Raw genomic sequence first — 20,649 nt, 5'->3', positions numbered from 1 at the left:
TTTTTTATTGTTCTTGCGTCTCGCCACAGTCACGATCTTTCTTATGATAAAAGAAAAAAAAGGAACGAAAAGGGAAGAAACAGGAATTACGTTGAGGATGGTGTATGAAAACGTTATAGCAATAAATTACGTATTTGTGTATAATTTAAAAGTTAGTAAACTTATTAATTATATATAAATCACACGCATCTCTCACGGTATGCATTTGCTTTTCGTTTCTCTTCCGCCATTTTCGTTTTATTTCCGTCATTTTAGCGAACAATATTGAACAATGAGTTGCCGAGTAAAAAGTTAGAACATTTATATATATACACACACACACATATATACATACATACATACATATACATGTGTGTGTGTGTGTGTAGGTGTGTGTGTGAATTATATAAAAATGAAAATCGCCGGAGATACACGAAATATTGATTAGGCTGAGAACGCGCGCACTTGGGCCAAGGGCTAATCGATTGGTCTCTATCGAGATATTTGTTTAATAACAGGTGTAAAATCGTTGCGCCAAATGCAACCACAATAATTCTTTTTAATCTTATCCTACGGGTGAACAAGTACACAGAACTAGTATAATTTATAATCAGAGAGAGGTCGAATTTAATTAACACCAATATGCCTCGAAGTTATCGGTTCCTTCGATCTCACACACATGTGGATACGGAAGATGAAATATATATTATATACGAGAGAAGAGAGGAGGAGAAGCACGTAAATTGTAAGGGGGAAACCGATCGATTTTTGATTATTCTATCTCGATCGTATTCCTGACTGAAGTTACGTGAAGAATCGTGATTCTCAGGCTGCGTTCCGATATTCACTGCCAGTACTGAAAATCTATAGTGTACGTGACATAAACTATAGTAGATTTTCAGTACTGGGAGTAAATATTGTGGAACGCAGCATCAGTTATTTGGTCACGTCGAGTCTGACTCTCGCTCAGCATTTTTAAAATCTTACTAAAATCCAACTTCTTTGTTACCTAAAATGAGACAAGAGCACGAAGTAAACTTACTTTATTATTACGTATGGTCAGTATAAGGTTAAAAAGTAAAACGTCCGACAGCTTTGCTCAACCGATATTGAGCGTCGCATAATTCTAAGAGCCGTTCTATGTATATATGTATAATAGTTAGTTACCGCTGTATAATTTCTTTAGTTTTTAGACAATTTGAAAAAATCCATATTATGACGTATGTAAAAATATATTTAAAAATTGTGTAATTTCATATTTTTCTTTCTTATCATTTTCTACAAAACGTTTATTTTCCGGAATCAGCATATGTCTCTGTATGTCTTTCTCTCTCTTTTTTTCAAATTTTAATCGAATTGAACAAATAAGGTTTCGGCAGCGAGAATAATGTGAAAATAGTTGTGCGATAATTTGCGATCCCGGAGAAATGTTCCCTGGTTTTGCACGGTATTAATTAATCTATTTAGCATATGCGGCGCCGAATATTTTCTTTGCAAGACAGGAGCGTGCCACGTGCCCTCTTTTAAAGGAAAAAAAAGTAAATTAACGTCTAAACACACATCGGATTATATATCGATATCACAAACAACACAATATAGTTTGCGATAAAAAAAAAATTTTTTTAATCTTAATTACGCGATGAAATTTGTGAGTATTCTGGACACACTCGATCCTGCAGCACTGTATACGGCATATTAAATTTCACGAAATTCCACTCGCAACATTATGCGTTATTCGAGAAGCAAAATTATGTACAAGGTTGTACGGAGCGTTTCAGAGAGAATGTGCCAGAGAACGAGCGACTGCATTGCTCGGGTAAATCTTCAAATATTACTCGAGTAAGCAAAAATACAAATTTTTATTCCAAATTATTTCCACTTGCAAAACTATTGGAGAAACGCATTCCATATTTCTGCAAATTCTGTACGAAGCACCCCATTTAAAATTATTACTAATGTCACGACCAACAATCGGTGGGGACAAAATCTCCGAAATTCTCCAAATAAAATTGTGTCACGTCTCTTCACAACGATCCATGAGTTTCGTCTTGCCTCCAAATTCATACTCTAAACTACTTCAATCAACTACGTCGTCTCTGGCATTTTTCAAAGTGTATGACGACGTTCAATCAGAATCATCGCTGTCGTCTAACTTTAATGCGTAAGATACAGGCTTCCGAACTCTACCGGCAATCTTCCGGGGCGGCGGTAACGGCGAATCATCCGTTGTCACCTCTTCGTCAGAATCTGATTTCTTCTTTTTCTTCTTCGTCTATGAAAAGAAAATTAAATCAGTAAAACTCTCGAGAGAATTATTGTTCTAAATATTATACGAACAAATATATCGACTTAAAAAGGCCTGCTTACATGACTTTGTTTAGTGGTAATAATATCATCCGTGTCAGAGTCATCAGATGATTTTGATTTCTTCTTTAATTGTCTTTTTACTCCTTTGTTACCACCGTTTTCAGTCTTCTTCTTGATAGGTGCTGTAAATGCAAAAGATAAGCAATGATTACAAAATAGTTTTTATTTAGTCATGACTCAGTTAAATGCCAATTACCCTTTTTAGGCGCCGTAAACTTTATAGGCGAATCTTCCCCGGATGAGGATATTACAGGTTTCTTCTCAGATAAAGATTGTTTCTCTGGAGAATTGCCGACTAATGAATCGAAAAGTTCTTCTGAAGTCGCTGCAGAGATAAAGAAATATCTGTAATATATATATATATATATATATCTGCGTTGTTTAATTTAAATATATATCGTGTATCCTTACGTGTCGGTTGAGGCAGTTTCTTGCTCGGTTTAATGTTGTCATCGGAATCACTTAGCACTACAATGGACTCTTTCTTCTTGGATCTAAACAAGACATGCGATGAGAAATTGCTCTACGCAAATCAATGATATATTATACGTACATTTGTTCCGAATCAGAAGATGGATTAAACATTTCGAGACTGTCATCCGAATCCTCGCTGCTCATATTATATTTCTTCTTGGCTGTTATTTAAACAGATTTAATAAATAGTAAAAGCAAGATTTCAAAAAATATGACAGAATGTAATCTATTTTAATAATTTTTTGGCTCGAGAAAAAAATAAAGAAACTGATACCTGCGGATCTACGAGATGATCGTGGTTGCGGAGGTGGCGAAATGCTACCGAAATCAATGTCGTCACTACCGTCCGAATCCTTATCCTTCTTTTTAGTTCCTTTCTTGATCGGCTTAAATTGTAACGTAGTTTGCTTCAATCCTGTTTATACGAGCAAAAGGGCTTATCGTTAAAATATCCGTTGTAAAATATGTAATTTATGAATTAAAATTTACCAACCCTTTTTTGTAACTTTTTTCTCTATTTTTTCAGGAGAATTTCCAAGTCTACATTCGAGAGGTTTACTAGAATCGACAAACGTATCGAATTCATCTTTCTCCTCCATGATTTGCTCTTTCTTTACCTGATACAAAAATATTGATATAATAACGGCACAAGTATGCAAATAAATTAGATAACATATAGTAGACTTACTTTCGGTTTCTTTATGCCTTCTTTCTTATCCTTCGACACAATGTCGGCCTTCTCAATCTTTTTCTTCAGTTCAACGTCGATGACAGGAAGTATGCGACGAGTGTCTTCCATCTTATAGAATCTCGAGGGCGGTTTTCTTTCGGATTGTTTCGTTTTTTTCTGTTCCTTCTGCTCCTTTTCTTCGAGCTATATGAAAGTCGTAAGACAATTAGAAATAAACGAGGTAAATTTTCTTTCAAAGTAAACCTTACTTTATTTAATTCAGCTAACAGATTGTCCAGATCCTCCTTCCATAAAGACATCGGCGTGCGAGCTTGCAATCTCTTCAGCTCCGCTATCTTCTCGTCCCGCTGACGCAACAAATCATCCTTCTTTTCCTTCGTCAAGCTCCACATCGTCATTCCAAGGAGGTAATCGAAGTTTTCCTTCTCTATCGCGTTTGCGGTTGGAACAGCCTCTTCATCGTTTTCTACAGCTTCTTCCTATTTATTTGCGACAATGAGAATTATTAGTAAAATTACACACACACCCACACCCACACCCACACCCACACCCACCCCCCCCCCACACACACACACGCACACGCACACACACACACACACGTTTGTCAACACGAAAAAGGCTTTTTACAAAATAATCATATTCCAAAGCTCTATACCTAACTGATAATTTTCTGCTTATTTTTGTTAAATAGCAAAGAGTTTCTGCTAAAAAATTTATACTATTGGAAAATGGCTATTTGTTAAAAAACCTTTATGTTACAACGTCTACATTGGAAGTTTTACATACTGTTTCTTCCTAAATTAACTTACTTGATCCTCCTAGCGTAGCAAAATAAATAAATTCCAATAAATAACTAACATTCTTTTGCGCTTGCAAGGAATTTTCAAGCAAAAATCGACTTACCAGTACTTGCTCTCTATCCTGCGACAGTTTCCAAGCTACCAACGGATCCGAATCATATTTGCTTCTGACTAATTCCGCTATCATATCCTTCTTTTTCTTGTTCTCTATCACTAGAGTGCCGTCGCATTTTTCGAGGATAAAGCGCGCCTGATTTGTCAACTTCTCCGCTTCCGCTTGCAAAGCTCCTTCTAGGTAATTTTTCCTCTTGTGATATGCCTCCAATCGTACTTTATAAAATACTTTCAATATCTGTACTACACTGTCGTACTTGTTCAAGCATTGATTCTCATCAAATGCACACTGCACAAAAAGATATCGTTGACGAATTTCCAGTCTTATTTGTTATTAGTACTATTTCATATTTCTGATATCTTACCATAGATGTTATACTCATGGTTGTCTGAAGTTTAAATACTCTGTGAAGACCATCTTTTTCTAACTCCACTAATTTGTCACGATTCATCATTACTATGAAGTGTATCGCAGTATCTGTGTTGTATTCTTTGTAATCCCTATGATAAAATTAATATTTTTGAAAAAATTATAGAAATTTTCCGCAACTTTTCTTATCATTGATCAATTGTAACACTTACGTAATGATAGCTGGAGTTTTATCAGTTCCATGTAACATAGGTTCTAGCACAGTTTCCTTGTAAGCTTGCGTCCACGTACCAATAGGAAGTTCAGTGATCTCCACCTTATCAGGTCCAATTATTGATATTTCTCCGCTTATAACATAACGGTAATCCCCGCAGCTTTCTACGACGCCTTTGAAATTTTTATAATACGGTATCTAAACAAAATTTTCAATTACGTGATGAAATTCAAGAAAGCAATAAATATTTTGACATTTTGAGTATTCTGTATAATTATTAAGTATATATAACATTCCTAAAGTGATAAATTAAATTTCTAATTTAAGTAATTTATCAATACATACCATTGGTTTTGGGTCCGCACCATCCATCATCCTATGTATATTCTCGATTATCTCTCGAGGATTATAATTTGGTATTTTCGTCATCCATCCAGTACCGATACCATCAGCACCGTTTACTAATATCATAGGAATCACAGGTAAGTAATAGACAGGTTCGATTCTTTGATTGTCGTCGTACTCGTATTTCAGTAGAGGATCATCATGTTTATGGAATATATACCTTGCCAAAGGACTATGGAAGAAAGAAAGCATGTAGAAATACGTATTTCTTTTTTTTTGCAAATATAATAATGGCAAATACCTGAGCATCGTGAAAATATATCTCGGACTGGCAGCATCCTTTCCGCCAGCAAGTCTTGTACCGAATTGACCAATGGGTTGCAGCAGATTAATGTTGTTGCTGCCCACAAAATTCTGCGCGAGATTAATTATGGTCGCCATTAGGGATGTCTCACCGTGATGATAAGCCGAATGTTCGGCGACCGATCCCGCCAATTGCGCGACTTTCACCTCACGTTTGTCATTGCGTTTCAAACAGGTGAACAATACTTTTCTCTGACCCGGCTTAAAGCCGTCCATCATGTTTGGAATAGATCTCACATTATCATAATTGCTGTACAGTACCAGTTCGACGTTGATGAAGTCTGAGAAAGTGACAGTGTGCGTGTTCTTCTCATAGAGATAACGCTCGCCTAGGCCAATCTCCTTTCGCCTCTTTGTTTCATTCATGTGGTTCATTAACCAATCTTTACGTTGGTCGACACATTTTTTGCTAAACGCCATGATGATGTTCTGATCATCCTGATCGCCCTGGTATTGGAAGCGTATTCTGTGTCTGGCCATGTTTTCGAAGTACTCCTTCGCCTCCTTGGCGGTCGAAGTACCCAAACCTGTATATATAAAAAAATTGTTAAACGAGTCTTGTATAAATATCAATAATTAATGAAATGCCAGGAAATACAAATTTCTGAGTAAACACCTTTGTAGTATTTGATTTTATACGTGTGAAAGTTTTCTGTTTCCTTCTTCCAATCTTCGAATTCCGGCAGAGAGAAGAAAGACAAAACTTGATTGCCCTTAGTGGCCTTCACGATAGGTGTAATAAATTCTTCAATAAAGTTCAACTTTAATAATGACGGCCAGTTATGGTGGATAAAATTGATCAACAGACCTTTGATATGTGAACCATCCTAAAGAGATCCAAACTTAATCGTAAATCTTATGATAAATAAATAAATAATTAATAAATAAATAAGTGTGCGTGCGTGTGCGTGAGTAATATCTTCTGCGAGAAAAATTTAACCTGATCTTGATCAGTCATGATCATCATTTTTCCATAGCGCAACGTTTTCAAATCGTCTCGAGTTTCGTATTTCTTTTTATATTGAAGACCAAGAATTTTTATCAAATTGTTGATTTCGGCGTTTTCCAAAATCTGCTTATGGGTAGCCTCCCGTACGTTTAACATTTTACCTATGATCAAATACCGATTAGTCTTATCGTAGTATTAAAATTTATCCATTTTTTCAGTAAAATAAATTTACCTCTCAATGGAAATATGCCATATTTATCTCTGCCTATGGAAGCGATACCGGACACAGCCATTGTTTTGGCTGAGTCTCCCTCAGTCAATATGAGTGTGCATTCCAGTGATTTTGCAGTTCCTGCATCATTGGCATCCTCTAACTTGGGTATACCGTGAAGTTTTCTTTGCTTCGATTTGGGACCTAATTTTTCAAGCTGACTGTCAGCTTTAAACTTCGCCCAGGATAACACTGCTTCCACAACACCGATTTTCGCGATCTGTAATTGCATTGAAAAGAATGATCAAATGCATAGATAAACGCGAACCTTTGATATAAATATTTACACTTACTGAGGTGATAAACTTATCAGTTAGTGTGCATTTAGAGCCAAAGCTCTTTGGCTGCAGAGTCATATTCTCCTTAGTTTGCGAGTCAAAGGTGGGATTGTTGATGAGACAGTTAACGAAGATCCACAAGTGATTCTTGATTTGAAACGGCTTAATGGCAACACCAGCTTTATTCTTCTTCTTTAACGTTTCAATCAATTGCTTGACTATCATGTCTGTCACATGATCGATGTGTCTGCCACCCTATAGATATTCGGCAAATTTAAATATTTGAAACAATATTACCCTTCACAGAAAATTACTGTACATCTTACCTTTGTTGTTGCGATACTATTTACAAAGGACATTTGTTGAAATCCTTTATCAGATAAAGTGAGAGCCACTTCCCAGCGTGGACCACAATTCTCATACACAACTTTCAGCGGGTTACCGCCATCGTCTTCTTTTCCTTTGATGTAAAAATCAACATAATCTTTAAAATTCTTTACTGGTATACGACTCCCATTCAGATACACCTTGACGCCCTTCGAGGAGGCAGCTACATCATATGCTCTTCGAGACATTAGTGATACAATATCATCATCGAGAGATTGCATCTTGAACTTTGTCAAGTCCGGTGAAAATGTGACTTTCGTGAAATCCTCTCCGTAATAGTCCTTAATTCTAGGCTCGCTAGCTTTTCCCATATTATTGCCCCACGTCTGTAAAAGAGAAGAAAATTATCATGTGATAGAACTAAAGATGGAGATATCAATGTATTTTTGCTCACTTGTTTTAAGCATTTCTTGTATTCCTTTGTTGCAGTCTCGACAGTAAAACGATGACTAAAAATGTTACATAGCTTGGCACCGTAACCATTCCTACCACCGGTCACTTTCTCTTCTTCGTCATCATAATTTGATGATGTCAGAAGGTGGCCAAATATCATGGTAGGTACATACATGTTCTCGTCTTTGTGTATCACTACAGGAATGCCTTTGCCATTGTTCCATACAGAAATGGTGTTGTTTTCCCTATAATATAGAATAGCATTTAATTAACAATACAATTTATGGTAGATTTTTGTGAATTTTGAAATTTGTTTCTTAATATGACTTACGAGTCAATGTCAATCTTGATCATATCCATCTTAGGATCACGTTGTTTATTATCGGCAGCATTTACCAGAATCTCATCAAAAATCTTATATAATCCAGGAACGTATCTTATTTCCTTCTGTACCATCATTTCCTTCTCCTTGTCAAAGACCCACATCATTTCTGTTAGTAGCTCCACAGATCCGATGTAGGTATCTGGACGCAGCAGAATGTGTTCCAACTGCGATTTCTTTTGATAGATACCTTCAATGGTTTTCTGCTTGGTAGCTGGCTTGCCGTTGCCAGCCCCATTTTCCATGGCTGTATTCATTTTGGTACACGGTACTTTTAAATATCTACAAATCAATAAAATAGAAGTTACACGTAGAAATCTATACAAACTTCTACTACGAGAAACAAAATGTATTGTAAACAGCTGCTTTTGTGAAATCGTTTTCAAGCAATCAAATTTAACTGTCACAGATTCTATTCGTATCTAATTGTTGAAGACACTTTAATTCTAATCTAGACGCGGACGTCCAGCTCCGAGGGAGTGCCTTCTCTCCTCCTGGGATGGAAGCTATTACCGCAGGTGCAGGCGTCCACGTTGTAAGGAACTTTGAAAAATATGGCGGGAAAGAGCCGTCATCTAATCGGCGCGGTTTCGAGGGGCCCGTTTGTCTCGGGACGGGGACACCTGTCCACCTCCTTCCGTAACTCGCATAGAGTCGTCGCAGGCTGCGAGTCCGCAGACTCGGCGCGGACGGCGTACGTTGCGTACCTTCAGTGATCGCGGTTCGGCGTCCAGAGTGCGTCGCTTGCTGCTTGGCGTCGGTTGTCTCTAAGACCGCAGGACTTCCATTTGCGGGACCGTAAACACTAATTATTGGCATATCACAGGCGCGCAGGGCAACCGTCTCGCTGGACGCGCGTCGGCAGTACGCGATCGTGCCGACCGATTCGCTCGCGCCGGCACCGGCAGTAAGCCGCACGCGAAAGACGAGGTACTCGTCAACGTATACTTCACACCTTCGCGTTTACACCGAGTCGTCCACGTTCCAATGCTCGCTTCGCGCTATTAGGCGCTACTCGACATCGGCACTCGGCTTGCCTCCAAGAACAGGGCTGCCAATCTCATCTCGTGTAATCTTCCACTCGTCCTACATCGGAATACGAGCTCCGGTAACTTAGGGTGCCATTACATGGAGCGCGGAAACGCGGAAACGCGGAAGCGCGGAAGCGCGGAACAGAATAGTAACTAGTAACTAGATTCCGCGCTTCCGCGAGTTGAGTCCCGCACGTTTGAACGGAAAAGCGGAATCCGCTATTATCGTTTCGATATTCACTGCCAGTACTTAACGCAGCCTATGTATGTACCCTGGCTTGCATATAAGATATACTTCATAATAACCATCAACATGATGTTTGATCTATAATATTATACTGCCACTTTTATTAAATAATAAAGTAATCGAAGAGTATGTGTAAAAGCTTTTTTTTTCAATGTGATTAAACAGCTCCGAAATTTGATGGAGTATACTGTATCCGCGTTGACAACGGATTTTGACGCGTTCGTTCCGCGAGTTTGTTTCTCCTTATATTACATGGAGCACAATTTGCGCGGAAAAGCGGAACAGTATAGTGACAAATAGACATTTGTATTCATTTCTTAAAATTGTGTTCACTTAATTCATTGCAATTTTTATTAATATGCTTATCTTTTCAGCTTATCTATTGAATACAAGCATTTTAATCAATAAATACCGTTAAAAATTAATATTTTATAATTCTCCGTTCCGCTTTTCCGCTCAAAATATGCTCCATGTAATATTAAGGCATTCAAAACAGACGGAACGAATCGACGGAAATCTAGTAAATTTTGTCTTCCGCGCTTCCGCGTTTCCGCGTTTCCGCGCTCCATGTAATGGCACCCTTAGGGTGCATCCCGATGGAGAAGAAATAGCGGAACGGAACAGTAACGGAAAAGAGATATGGTGGGGGGTTAACCAATCAGAGTAGTTCCGTTTCAATTCCGTTCCGTTATTTAGTGAGTGGGTTCCCCATGGCATGGAGCTGTTACGGAACGGAAAAGAAACGGAAAAATTTCTAACCTATTCTGTCGAAAGTTCGCAAATAAGTGCAGTGAATCGATCGGTTTGCAACATTTTTATTTTTGCAAATAAAGAGCAATATGTCGTCATCGGTAGGTATTACATGTAAAAATAAAATATATATGTTAAAATCCTATGTTATTAATATGTTAATGCTAATTAATGTGATATATTTTATTAATTTCCAGAAATTCAAATGTGGATATTGTCGCTGGATTGTTTGGTTCGATGAAGACGGAAAACTTTCACATCCTTGCTTAGCAAATCATGCGAATTTAATAATGGATAAAGATCGAAATCTCTTTATAAATGGTACGTATATTTGTGTACAAGAGAGGCAATATATATATTCAATATAACTAATGGTTAGAGAATATGTAAATGATATATAAATTTGTTGTAAAACTAAATCTGTTATTATTTAGATTCTTTAGAAACACACGTCGAGAGTGAGAATAACAGCAATAACGCCGGAGAGACTGGAGTCGACAGTGACGTAGGATTGTCATTGATGATGGGAATAAGATCATCATCTACGTTGAGGTTGTCACTTGTTGATGTGGAAGGAATTAATGCTGTTGCTCTTTGAACAGGACGCTTTGAACATATCCACATTTGAATTTCTGGAAATTAATGAAATATATCACATTCGGTTAATTAGCATAGAATTTTAACATATATATTTTATTTTCACATGTAATACCTACCGATGACGACATATTGCTCTTTATTTGCATAAATAAAAATGTTGCAAACCGATCGATCCACTGCACTTATTTGCGAACTTTCAACAGAATAGGTTAGAAATTTTTCCGTTTCTTTTCCGTTCCGTAACAGCTCCGTGCCATGAGGAACCCACTCACTAAATAACGGAACGGAATTGAAACGGAACTACTCTGATTGGTTAACCCCCCACCATATCTCTTTTCCGTTACTGTTCCGTTCCGCTATTTCTTCTCCATCGGGATGCACCCTTAGCCGGTCAACCTCGACTTTATTAATTTTTATATTTTTTTATCGTTTGTTGGTCGTTTGTTGGTGATTGTTGGCCTAATTACAACGTTTGTTGGTTCTTAATTTTTTTTTAAATTTAAAAAAAAAAATTAACATTAAGTTAGCCGGAAAAATTTTATTTTTAATTTAAAAAAAGCCTAATCGATGCGTAATCGTTTGCTGATGATTGTTGGTCTAATTTTAGCGTTTGTTGGTTTATTATTAGTCTTAAAAACGAAAAAAAAACGAAAAATTATCTCACATATTAAAGTAATCGAAGATTGGTTTATTTGCCTACGACTTAAGCTTTATTTCTATCAATTTAAGGCTAACATCTATAAAACTGCCATATGAATACGGGCCTTAACATCGGCAGAAAATCGCGAAAAGATCAACAAACATGGGGTGCGTTCAGCCGATACTCCGCTAGCCTAGCAATCGTGAGCAGTCGCTCGTTTTCGCTCGTTTCCTCCTCTTTTAATCCATTGGGTCAAAAGAGAGGAAACGAGCGAAAACGAGCGACTGCTCACGATTGCTAGGCTAGCGGAGTATCGGCTGAACGCACCCATGGTGGTTCGTGATTCCTGTCTTTTTGCGACCGGAAATAAGTTGGCGCTGCAAGTTCATATTTTTTAATTTACTATAGCTCAAACGATTGCTCCCTAATTGCTCCCTCAGAATCGACAATTGCTCCCCTTTTAAGATTATTATTTTTTGAGATATTTAATAAAAACGAAAAATTTCTAATTTTTATTGAAAAACATATTTATAATAACTCTATGCAACTTTATAGGGCATAGAACGATTGCTTCTTCATTGCTCCTTATTGCTCCATCATAATTTTAATGATTTATTGCATTTTTATTAAAAAAATAACAAATTAAACATTTCAGTATCGGCCGCCTATTGTAACTATGGCTTGGCAGCGCATGCGCATGCTACCATAACTATGCGCATGCGCGATGGTATCTGTTAGAGCTTTTACGGATACCATAGCGCATGCGCGTATGGCTTCTGCTTTCTGCTCATGGCTCCTGTAATTTTATGTGCTTCCATCTTAACTATTTCTCGCTTCGCTTTATTGGGATTTTTAATTGCTCCATTCGTATAATTAATTTTGTATGATATTTTAGCAGAGAACTGTTTATTTTCTTGGAAAAATACATTTCTCACAGTCTTCTGCAAGTATATCCAACATAAAACGATTGCTTCTTAATTGCCCACCTGTCAGCATTGTGCATGAGCCCTTATTGACGTTAGGCTTAGTTTCCACGCGTCGCGTCATCTGTCGTTAAAGCCTCTTGCACAATGCCAGGCAACAGGCAATAGGAACAGGGAATAGATATCAGAAATCATGTATAAATGCAGAATAAACAGTGACACAGGCAATAGACACAGAGTTTCCGTCACGTTGGAAATTCTGTGCCTATTGCCTGTTGCCAACCAATCATAGCATTCGAATTTTTTAGGTTGTAATTAACGATTTTTTGGTTATTTCTTGTTTCTATTGCCTGTTGTCTGGCATTGTGCAAGGGGCTTAACCAATCTAAACATCCCGTTACAAATAATGTAATAAAATAAGATGTTTTGATTGGTCGCGTTAGGCCCGGTCTACAATGGATGTCGGAAGTCGGAGTCGTAAGAAATTGACCAATCACAATCTATTATTCTCCTTGCAGCCGAAAAATAATGAATGGTCAATTGATTGGTCAATTTCTTACGACTCCGACTTCCGACATCCATTGTAGACCGGGCCTTATCCGTCGCGACCAATCAAAACATCCCATTTTGATCCCGTCACAAGTAATGTAATAAAATGGGATGTGTTGATTGGTTAACTTGTGATGACGCGACGCGTGACACGCTCAGTGATAACTCGGCCTTAGTGCCCATCTACAATGACTACAATAGGTGTTTTAAGCCCTAAGGGTGCCTCCCCATGCAAGACGGAATCGCAGAAAACGGAATCTTGGAATCATTCTGATTGGTTAATCCCATAAGGCTATTGGTTAGCCTCCGTAAAAGCTCTAACAAATACCATCACGCATGCGCATAGTTATGGTAGCATGCGCATGCGCTGCCGAGCCATAGTTACAATAGGCGGCCGATACTGAAATGTTTAATTTGTTATTTTTTCAATAAAAATGCAATAAATCATTAAAATTATGATGGAGCAATAAGGAGCAATAAAGAAGCAATCATTCTATGCCCTATAAAGTTGTATAGAGTTATTATAAATATGTTTTTCAATAAAAATTAGAAATTTTTCGTTTTTATTAAATATCTCAAAAAATAATAATCTTAAAAGGGGAGCAATTGTCGATTCTGAGGGAGCAATTAGGGAGCAATCGTTTGAGCTATAGTAAATTAAAAAATATAAACTTGCAGCGCCAACTTATTTCCGGTCTTTTTGCGCCGTCATCATTTCAACGAGAGACCTAGTGAGATTAGATTAAGGTAATTAATGTAGAATTCTATATGCTAATGTTTTGAGCAGAACGTTCTTTGATTTCTAATAGCGTTTTTCACTGGCAGAGCTGGTGCGCATTTAGTGCAAGCCGTCGTACACAAATCAACGTAATCATGATTGCATTATTTGATAAAAAATGTACTGCGTATTTTATCAGTCGAAATATTTGCATTTTACTTTGAATATTAGAGATTAAATCAGTGTACAACAGCTTTAATGTGCACTGAGTGCGTACCAGCTCTGCCAGTGAAAAACGCTATAAGAGGATTTATATTTTATTTTTTCTTGCATAGATAAACAGAATGTTATCGGAAAGTCATCTAAGCATTTTTAGAAGAATCTTCGGAAAGATGAACGTAGAAACCAATTGTTGCAATTAAGAAGAAAGAAGCGCGAGCAAGTATTTGCGCAGAAGACAAATCTCGGTGGTTTTTTTTCGTCACCTGTTCTTGTCTGCGTATTATAAAGGAACATTTTTTTATATATATTCCTTTATAATTTATGTTACAGGTTGCACCTATTTTACAAAATCTTCAAGGTTCAAATAAAAGGTAAAGTTATATATTTCTTTATAATGCATATTTAGTGTTACTTTGTTTTTACTGTGATCATGTTAATAAAAGTGTAACTTTTTTTAGATTGGTTCAGCAGTTATAGCTATATTTTTTGAAGATAGAGCTCTTTATCGAGCGGAAGTTCTGAATATTGATACGCGGAAGGATGCATACGTAGTTCAGTACATAGATTTTGGAAATTGCGCAGTCTAATCAACATCGCGTATTTCAAATTCGACATCGTTGACATCTCCGGAGAGTTAGATGCAAAGAGACCGGAACCTTTCCGTTTGACGCCCAATATCTTCGAATTTCTCACAACTATAGGTCAGTCAGACACAATCTTAATCTTCTCGTCTGTCGACGTGAAAATAAAGATATCTTGATATAGACATCCCTTGTGCTTGGATAAATTCAAATGTTATATAGAAATACTTGTAGTAAATCCGATATTTATTACTGTGCAGACCGTTGCCAAATTCTTTCAGGTTTCACGATGTTAATTCTTTTGCAGGAGTTTGCGGACCATTGACCGCTAGCGTGATCGCCACAGCGCGCTGTTTGGTTCAGCCCACGTTCCAGCTGCATGCTATACTTCGCACAATTTTGCGGGATGAAGTGATCGCGGACCATAAACGGCAAGAAGACGCCGAGGGCACATCACAAGAGCCGACCGATCTAAAGGGTGGACTTCTGATAAAGATGGTGAACCACGCGGTCAACGCGATTGTCGGTAGACTAAATTCTCTCGCGAATTTCGACGGCATTGACAGTAAGGTCAGCACACTAGTAGCCGCTGCCAATAGTCATGACAATCTCTGCAGAATGGATCCCTCGTGGCACCCATGGCTGTAAGATACAGAACGTTTGGCCTAACAACACATTTGTGCTATAACGAGAAAAAGATTAAAATCATTATCGCATTATTCATTTTATTTTCTTGCCCATATACGTTTTTATAACACTGACGCTAGCTTTCAGGAAGTTATTGAAAAATGAAAAATGATAAAGAGAAGTTAGACGCTAGAAAAGTATTATTTATAATCTATACATATATATAGATATATGAATATACGTAGTTTATATGCATTATAACATTAATTTTGTACAACGTAAATCGAAACTATTTGTAAACTGCGAATTTAATTCTATTCTCTAACTCTTACTCTGTATATGTATTATATTGCTTATAGATTCGGTTTCACTATATATAAATATACTGTTTGCTAATGCATAGCACTTCAATGTAACGTAAAGCTCCAGTTCGAGTTCCTAGTAAGTAAACTATATTTTAAGAAACTTGTGCAGATAATTTGTAAGAATAGTTCTTGCTAAGAAGTGGAATATAGACCTGAGATACATATAGTACTTATTTATTGTAAAAGACATGAACATTAGGATCTATATGAAAATTGTATGAAATAATAAGGTTCTTAAAAAAAATGACGTTTTGTTACTTAAAACAAATCTATAATTTTTACAGTAAAACACTTTCCACAAGTGAGAAACGGAAGCATACATTGGAGAAGTAGGTTTTTTTTCAAGAGAATTCTACTAGGAAACGTATATTCACGTATGAATACGAGAATTCTCTTCAATTTTATGTAAATTTAATCAGGTTGAAGCTTATATTCTTATAAAATAATATATATTCTTATTGATCACATAAATAATCTTTATTTATAAAAATACAACTTATTTATGATATACTTTATTCTATCATTTTAATACTTTCAAAGTGACTACGTTCAAATATTTGTTCAAACTTTATTTGTAGTAAAGAAATAGGTAATTTTTAGCTCAAGAAGATAATTTTTAACAAATGCCATGCATCAAATATAATATTCTTCTTCTGTGTTTTTATATAATTTATATAAAATAATTGTATATAACAATAAATCAAATTAAAATAAAGCAACATTTCCAAAAAAACAGCAAAAATAAACATTCATATCACTGAAGACTAGAAACTTAAAGGAACATCAATTTACATAAATCATCGAACTCTATGACATATTGTAGAGTTGGTCTATTTAGACCTTTAAAGGAATAGCATTTAGTTTTATATAAAACAAAAAACTCTTCTATTGCATAGTGAATCACACTGAGTCCTTTAGGAGAGTTTATAGAATCTTGAAATTGTCTCCGATCATTAATGTTTTTGTAAATATACTGCAAGATGCGGATTTATAATAGTTTTTGAGCTACATGTGGAGATATTTCTTCGTAAATCGTCGTAAATTTCCCATATTCCATTAGAACGCAAGCAGTATGCAATATAATGCCCCGATACGTAGGCTATTACTCCAACCAACCTGAAAACAATTAATTTTTTATACAATTAAAAAATATAAAATATCTGGAAATTAAAAAAAAATCATTGTACCTACCTGTATTCAAAACTTTTATCTTCATCACTTTCAAACTTGAGTGTTGTCGGTAATTGTTCCAGTCTGCAATTTAATCCAGTTTTATATTGAATGTTTGGGCGTATATCGAATTCAATGAATATGTGAATTCTTGGTTCTCTAAACCATGTGTATTTTCCCAAGCATGGATCGCAACAACGTATCTTATAAATCGGCGATCTAAAGTCTAAAGCTTTCTCCAGAAAACTAAAGCCTTCCTTTGCAATAATTTTATGATTCGGTTGTAATATCACAGTTGGAAACGTCGTAACATTGCAGCCCGTGCATTTCTTCGTGTTTTGTATACTAGGCTCTGTGGTCAGAATATTTTTTGTCATACTTGCAATATTGTCATCGCAATCAATCGTGTACGATACAATTCTACGATCTGTTTGCACTTGGGGTGTACAATCGTAATAATTTTTTAGTATTAAAACCTTTTGCCGGAGCACATATTGCGTCACTCCTTTCTGAACCAAATTAAACACAAGTTGCAGTGTGGGGTTGCTCGATGCTTTCAAATGTATCCAAAAAACGATTCTCTTCAATACTCAAATCAGTGTATGATTCATCGTTGTCGAACTGTACAGTACTCATTGAGCTTTCTATGCTCAAATTATTATTGTCGACCAATTTTGACGGTGCAAACACACCCATTTCCTGTCTGGCTATACTGAGGATGGAGTTTCGATCGTTGCGCACATTTGTGTAACACGCTGCGGCACTCCATTTTCCGCCTAATGCAACAGACATTTCCTTCCATACTTCGGCTGACCATGCCGGTAAGGGTTCAATTTCAAACTGTTTCATAAATCTTTTTACAACTGGGATGCTCTCTTCTGGTGGCACGGCAATCTTGCGTGGCATTTTGTCGAATCTATGAAGCAATTATTTTATTGTACTTATGTAAACATATCATATATACACTACACGTAAAACCAAAGTAACACTAAATATGCATTATAAAGAAATATGTAACTTTACCTTTTATTTGAACCTTGAAGATTTTGTAAAACAAGCTTGTGCAAGCTGTAACATAAATTATAAAAAAATATATATCGAAAAATTTCTAGGTGCAATTAGCATGTTTATATTAGTTCTAAATAATAGAAAAAAGTATGCATACACACACATTAAAATAATCCAAATATCATAAATAATAAAAAGATTTTTAATATTTGTAAAAAATGAAAATATACGTTTAAATGTATGCATACATTTTAGTTTTATTAATAAAAAAAATGTAAAACTATATATATTATTTTTTTATACATACTTTCTGCAACTGAAGGAAGAATATTAAAATACTTTGTGCGGCTGATGGATGAACGTGGAAATCCAAAAATATAAAAATGCCAGTCAATATCCAGTAATCCATCACATTCAAATGAGACTTTCTCGGCCAAAAGATATCTTTGTAAAACAAACTTCTTTGCTTTTGTGATCCAGCACGCCGTAACATATTTAAGCAATCAGCTGCAGTGTCCAATTCAAGAACATTTTCTTCGGAAATCCATTTTGAAATTGCACGTTGCACAGATTGTTTATACTCTTGACGTTTCTATTTTACTGTATAAAACGTATCAAACAACAATCAATGAGTAAAACGTTTGACGTGCGCAATATAAAATTTACAAAAAGTAAACTCTTCACAATAAAGAATTAATTAATTTCTATATTCTATTCAAAGATTTTTAATACTTTGAGTGCCATGTCATCCATATCTGGGTGTCATCTGCTAGAAATTTCAGCAAAGGTCGTCCATTTGTGAGTGACGGTCTTATTTATCCGATTAAAAATAATTTTACTAAATATTTAAGACGTTAAACAAATAATGTAAATTTTATTAAGACATAAAAAAAACAATAAAATATTAAAACAACATATTACATTTATGAAGTTCAAGGTGCCAAAATCAGTTTGGCACTCAGTGTTAAAAATCTTTGGAGCAAATATAGAAATTAATCAATTCTTTATTGTGAACAGTTTACTCTTTGTAAATTTTGTATAAAATGTTAAACGTATCATTACCTTACCTTAATATGAAGTCTGAATATTATGCACACCGCAATTATTGTAGAAGAATTATTGTGTCTTACCTTGAGCAAGGCAAGACACGATAATTTCCTTGTCCCAATCGCCTATAATATCTCTTTGCGTACCATCGTTTGCTTGACTCGCGACAGAAGTAACAAAGAGTAACGTGGTAGCAACTTTGGCTGCATCTAATGTTGCTAAAACGTCACCCATCGATGGTACGATGATAGAAAACCACTGTTTCAATCTTGGAACACTAAATTAATACAAATACATATATATATATATATATATATAATATTAACAAATTTTTAATTTACCTCACTAATAACAGAATAAACAAGTTCTTTTCCTGTTTTATAACGTACCCAATATGTATAATGCCATTTGGACTAGTAGCAACATAAGCAGTTTCGTCCATGTTAGTTACAGCAGATACAATGTTCTTTAAATTGTATCTGCTGTAACTAATTAATAATGTCCACGTCACTTTGCAACGGTATGACGCAGATAAGAACAGGTGACGAAGAAAAACCACCAAGATTTGTCTTCTGCGCAAATACTTGCTCGCGCTTCTTTCTTCTTAATTGCAACAATTGGTTTCTACGTTCATCTTTCCGAAGATTCTTCTAAAAATGCTTAGATGACTTTCCGATAACATTCTGTTTATCTATGCAAGAAAAAATAAAATATAAATCCTCTTATAGCGTTTTTCACTGGCAGAGCTGGTACGCACTCAGTGCACATTAAAGCTGTTGTACACTGATTTAATCTCTAATATTCAAAGTAAAATGCAAATATTTCGACTGATAAAATACGCAGTACATTTTTTATCAAATAATGCAATCATGATTTAACCTGTTTATACTAAGCATACACATTACGTTGATTTGTGTACGACGGCTTGCACTAAATGCGCACCAGCTCTGCCAGTGAAAAACGCTATTAAAAATCAAAGAACGTTCTGCTCAAAACATTAGCATATAGAATTCTACATTAATTACCTTAATCTAATCTCACTCGGTCTCTCGTTGAAATGATGACGGCGCAAAAAGACAGGAATCACGAACCATCATGTTTGTTGATCTTTTCGCGATTTTCTGCTGATGTTAAGGCCCGTATTCATATGGCAGTTTTATAGATGTTAGTCTTAAATTGATAGAAATAAAGCTTAAATCGTAGGCAAATAAACCAATCTTCGATTACTTTAATATGTGAGATAATTTTTCATTTTTTTTTCGTTTTTAAGACTAATAATAAACCAACAAACGCTAAAATTAGACCAACAATCATCAGCAAACGATTACGCATCGATTAGGCTTTTTTTAAATTAAAAATAAAATTTTTCCGGCTAACTTAATGCTAATTTTTCTTTTTAAATTTAAAAAAAAATTAAGAACCAACAAACGTTGTAATTAGGCCAATAATCACCAACAAACGATAAAAAAATATAAAAATTAATAAAGTCGAAGTTGACCGGCTAAAGTTACCGGAGCTCGGAATACGTGACCGCCCATCGGATTGGTCCGCTGACAGTGAATTTCCGAGATTTCTAGGGACTTTCATCAAGGAAATTGGAGACATCTTCGGCGAGCTACCAATCCACGCAAATCTGTGCACAATCGGTTCAATAATTATTTTCTAATAGCGTTTTTTCTTGGCTGCACTACCCAATAGCGCTGCACTAGTGGGCGATAGTGCAGCCAAGAAAAAACGCTATAATATATTTGAACCGAAAGTCGGAGTATCTGATAACTCCGTAGCAAAAGTTCA

General features: G+C 35.9%; 2 protein-coding genes and 1 long non-coding RNA gene across 8 annotated transcripts in view; 1 reads left to right on the top strand and 2 right to left on the bottom strand.

Moving 5' to 3' along the window:
• Positions 1-9,446, bottom strand: part of Top2 (DNA topoisomerase 2) — a 9,895-nt gene extending 449 nt beyond the window's left edge. Inside the window, exons 1-22 of one of the 2 annotated variants that reach the window (XM_077423004.1) lie at positions 9,085-9,443; positions 8,327-8,659; positions 7,997-8,240; positions 7,542-7,928; positions 7,231-7,470; positions 6,899-7,157; positions 6,658-6,827; positions 6,334-6,544; positions 5,656-6,244; positions 5,355-5,586; positions 5,008-5,207; positions 4,791-4,926; positions 4,415-4,714; positions 3,760-3,990; positions 3,509-3,694; positions 3,314-3,437; positions 3,095-3,235; positions 2,900-2,981; positions 2,758-2,840; positions 2,543-2,671; positions 2,347-2,468; positions 1-2,251 (exon numbers count right to left, since the gene is read on the bottom strand). The exon at positions 1-2,251 is cut by the window's left edge and continues 449 nt beyond it. In XM_077423004.1, the coding sequence (XP_077279130.1) occupies positions 2,105-2,251; positions 2,347-2,468; positions 2,543-2,671; positions 2,758-2,840; positions 2,900-2,981; positions 3,095-3,235; positions 3,314-3,437; positions 3,509-3,694; positions 3,760-3,990; positions 4,415-4,714; positions 4,791-4,926; positions 5,008-5,207; positions 5,355-5,586; positions 5,656-6,244; positions 6,334-6,544; positions 6,658-6,827; positions 6,899-7,157; positions 7,231-7,470; positions 7,542-7,928; positions 7,997-8,240; positions 8,327-8,634 (4,521 nt within the window). In that variant the 5' untranslated portion in view covers positions 8,635-8,659; positions 9,085-9,443 and the 3' untranslated portion in view covers positions 1-2,104. Of the gene's footprint in view, positions 2,252-2,346; positions 2,469-2,542; positions 2,692-2,757; positions 2,841-2,899; positions 2,982-3,094; positions 3,236-3,313; positions 3,438-3,508; positions 3,695-3,759; positions 3,991-4,414; positions 4,715-4,790; positions 4,927-5,007; positions 5,208-5,354; positions 5,587-5,655; positions 6,245-6,333; positions 6,545-6,657; positions 6,828-6,898; positions 7,158-7,230; positions 7,471-7,541; positions 7,929-7,996; positions 8,241-8,326; positions 8,660-9,084 lie in introns of those variants that run through there. The other variant, XR_013259637.1, reaches the window with a different exon arrangement.
• Positions 9,447-10,348: 902 nt separating this feature from the next.
• On the top strand, positions 10,349-15,792 carry LOC143906750 (uncharacterized). Of its 3 annotated transcripts, none has more exons than XR_013259641.1 (8): positions 10,349-10,506; positions 10,603-10,726; positions 10,840-13,624; positions 13,796-13,864; positions 14,171-14,302; positions 14,388-14,428; positions 14,516-14,758; positions 14,946-15,792. It is a non-coding gene; the product is annotated as an uncharacterized LOC143906750 (long non-coding RNA). The 3 variants fall into 3 exon arrangements; XR_013259640.1 differs by having other exon boundaries at positions 13,716-13,864; XR_013259639.1 differs by having other exon boundaries at positions 10,840-13,864.
• A 290-nt stretch (positions 15,793-16,082) lies between these two features.
• LOC143906749 (pre-rRNA-processing protein TSR1 homolog) lies at positions 16,083-20,116 on the bottom strand. Of its 3 annotated transcripts, none has more exons than XR_013259638.1 (7): positions 19,735-19,759; positions 19,245-19,546; positions 18,876-19,132; positions 18,116-18,408; positions 17,824-17,868; positions 16,822-17,716; positions 16,083-16,746 (listed from the first exon to the last, which is right to left on the bottom strand). XR_013259638.1 is itself a non-coding variant. In XM_077423009.1 (7 exons), the coding sequence occupies exons 2-4, from the start codon at positions 19,295-19,297 to the stop codon at positions 18,401-18,403; spliced, it is 303 nt and encodes a 100-aa protein (XP_077279135.1). In that variant the 5' UTR covers positions 19,298-19,546; positions 19,881-20,116; the 3' UTR covers positions 16,083-16,746; positions 16,822-17,716; positions 17,824-17,868; positions 18,116-18,400. The 3 variants fall into 3 exon arrangements, 2 of the variants coding, with proteins under 2 accessions (XP_077279135.1, XP_077279136.1); XM_077423009.1 differs by lacking the exon at positions 19,735-19,759 and adding an exon at positions 19,881-20,116 and having other exon boundaries at positions 18,939-19,132; positions 19,197-19,546; XM_077423010.1 differs by lacking the exon at positions 19,735-19,759 and adding an exon at positions 19,881-20,039.
• Positions 20,117-20,649: the final 533 nt, after the last annotated feature.

Source organism: Temnothorax americanus, unplaced genomic scaffold, assembly GCF_048541705.1.
Source record: "Temnothorax americanus isolate GAGA-0224 unplaced genomic scaffold, ASM4854170v1 Scaffold75, whole genome shotgun sequence".
Lineage (NCBI taxonomy): Eukaryota > Metazoa > Arthropoda > Insecta > Hymenoptera > Formicidae > Temnothorax > Temnothorax americanus.
The sequence above is the reverse complement of the archived record's forward strand: the minus strand, read 5'-3'. Positions and strand labels throughout refer to the sequence as shown.

Bases quoted from the DNA above. Each gene is read 5' to 3' on its own strand.
- LOC143906749 (XM_077423009.1), bottom strand. From the start codon at position 19,297: ATGGACGAAACTGCTTATGTTGCTACTAGTCCAAATGGCATTATACAT. The intron at 19,133-19,196 runs GTAAATTAAAAA...GTATTAATTTAG, and splicing joins TTTATTCTGTTATTAGTGAG to TGTTCCAAGATTGAAACAGT.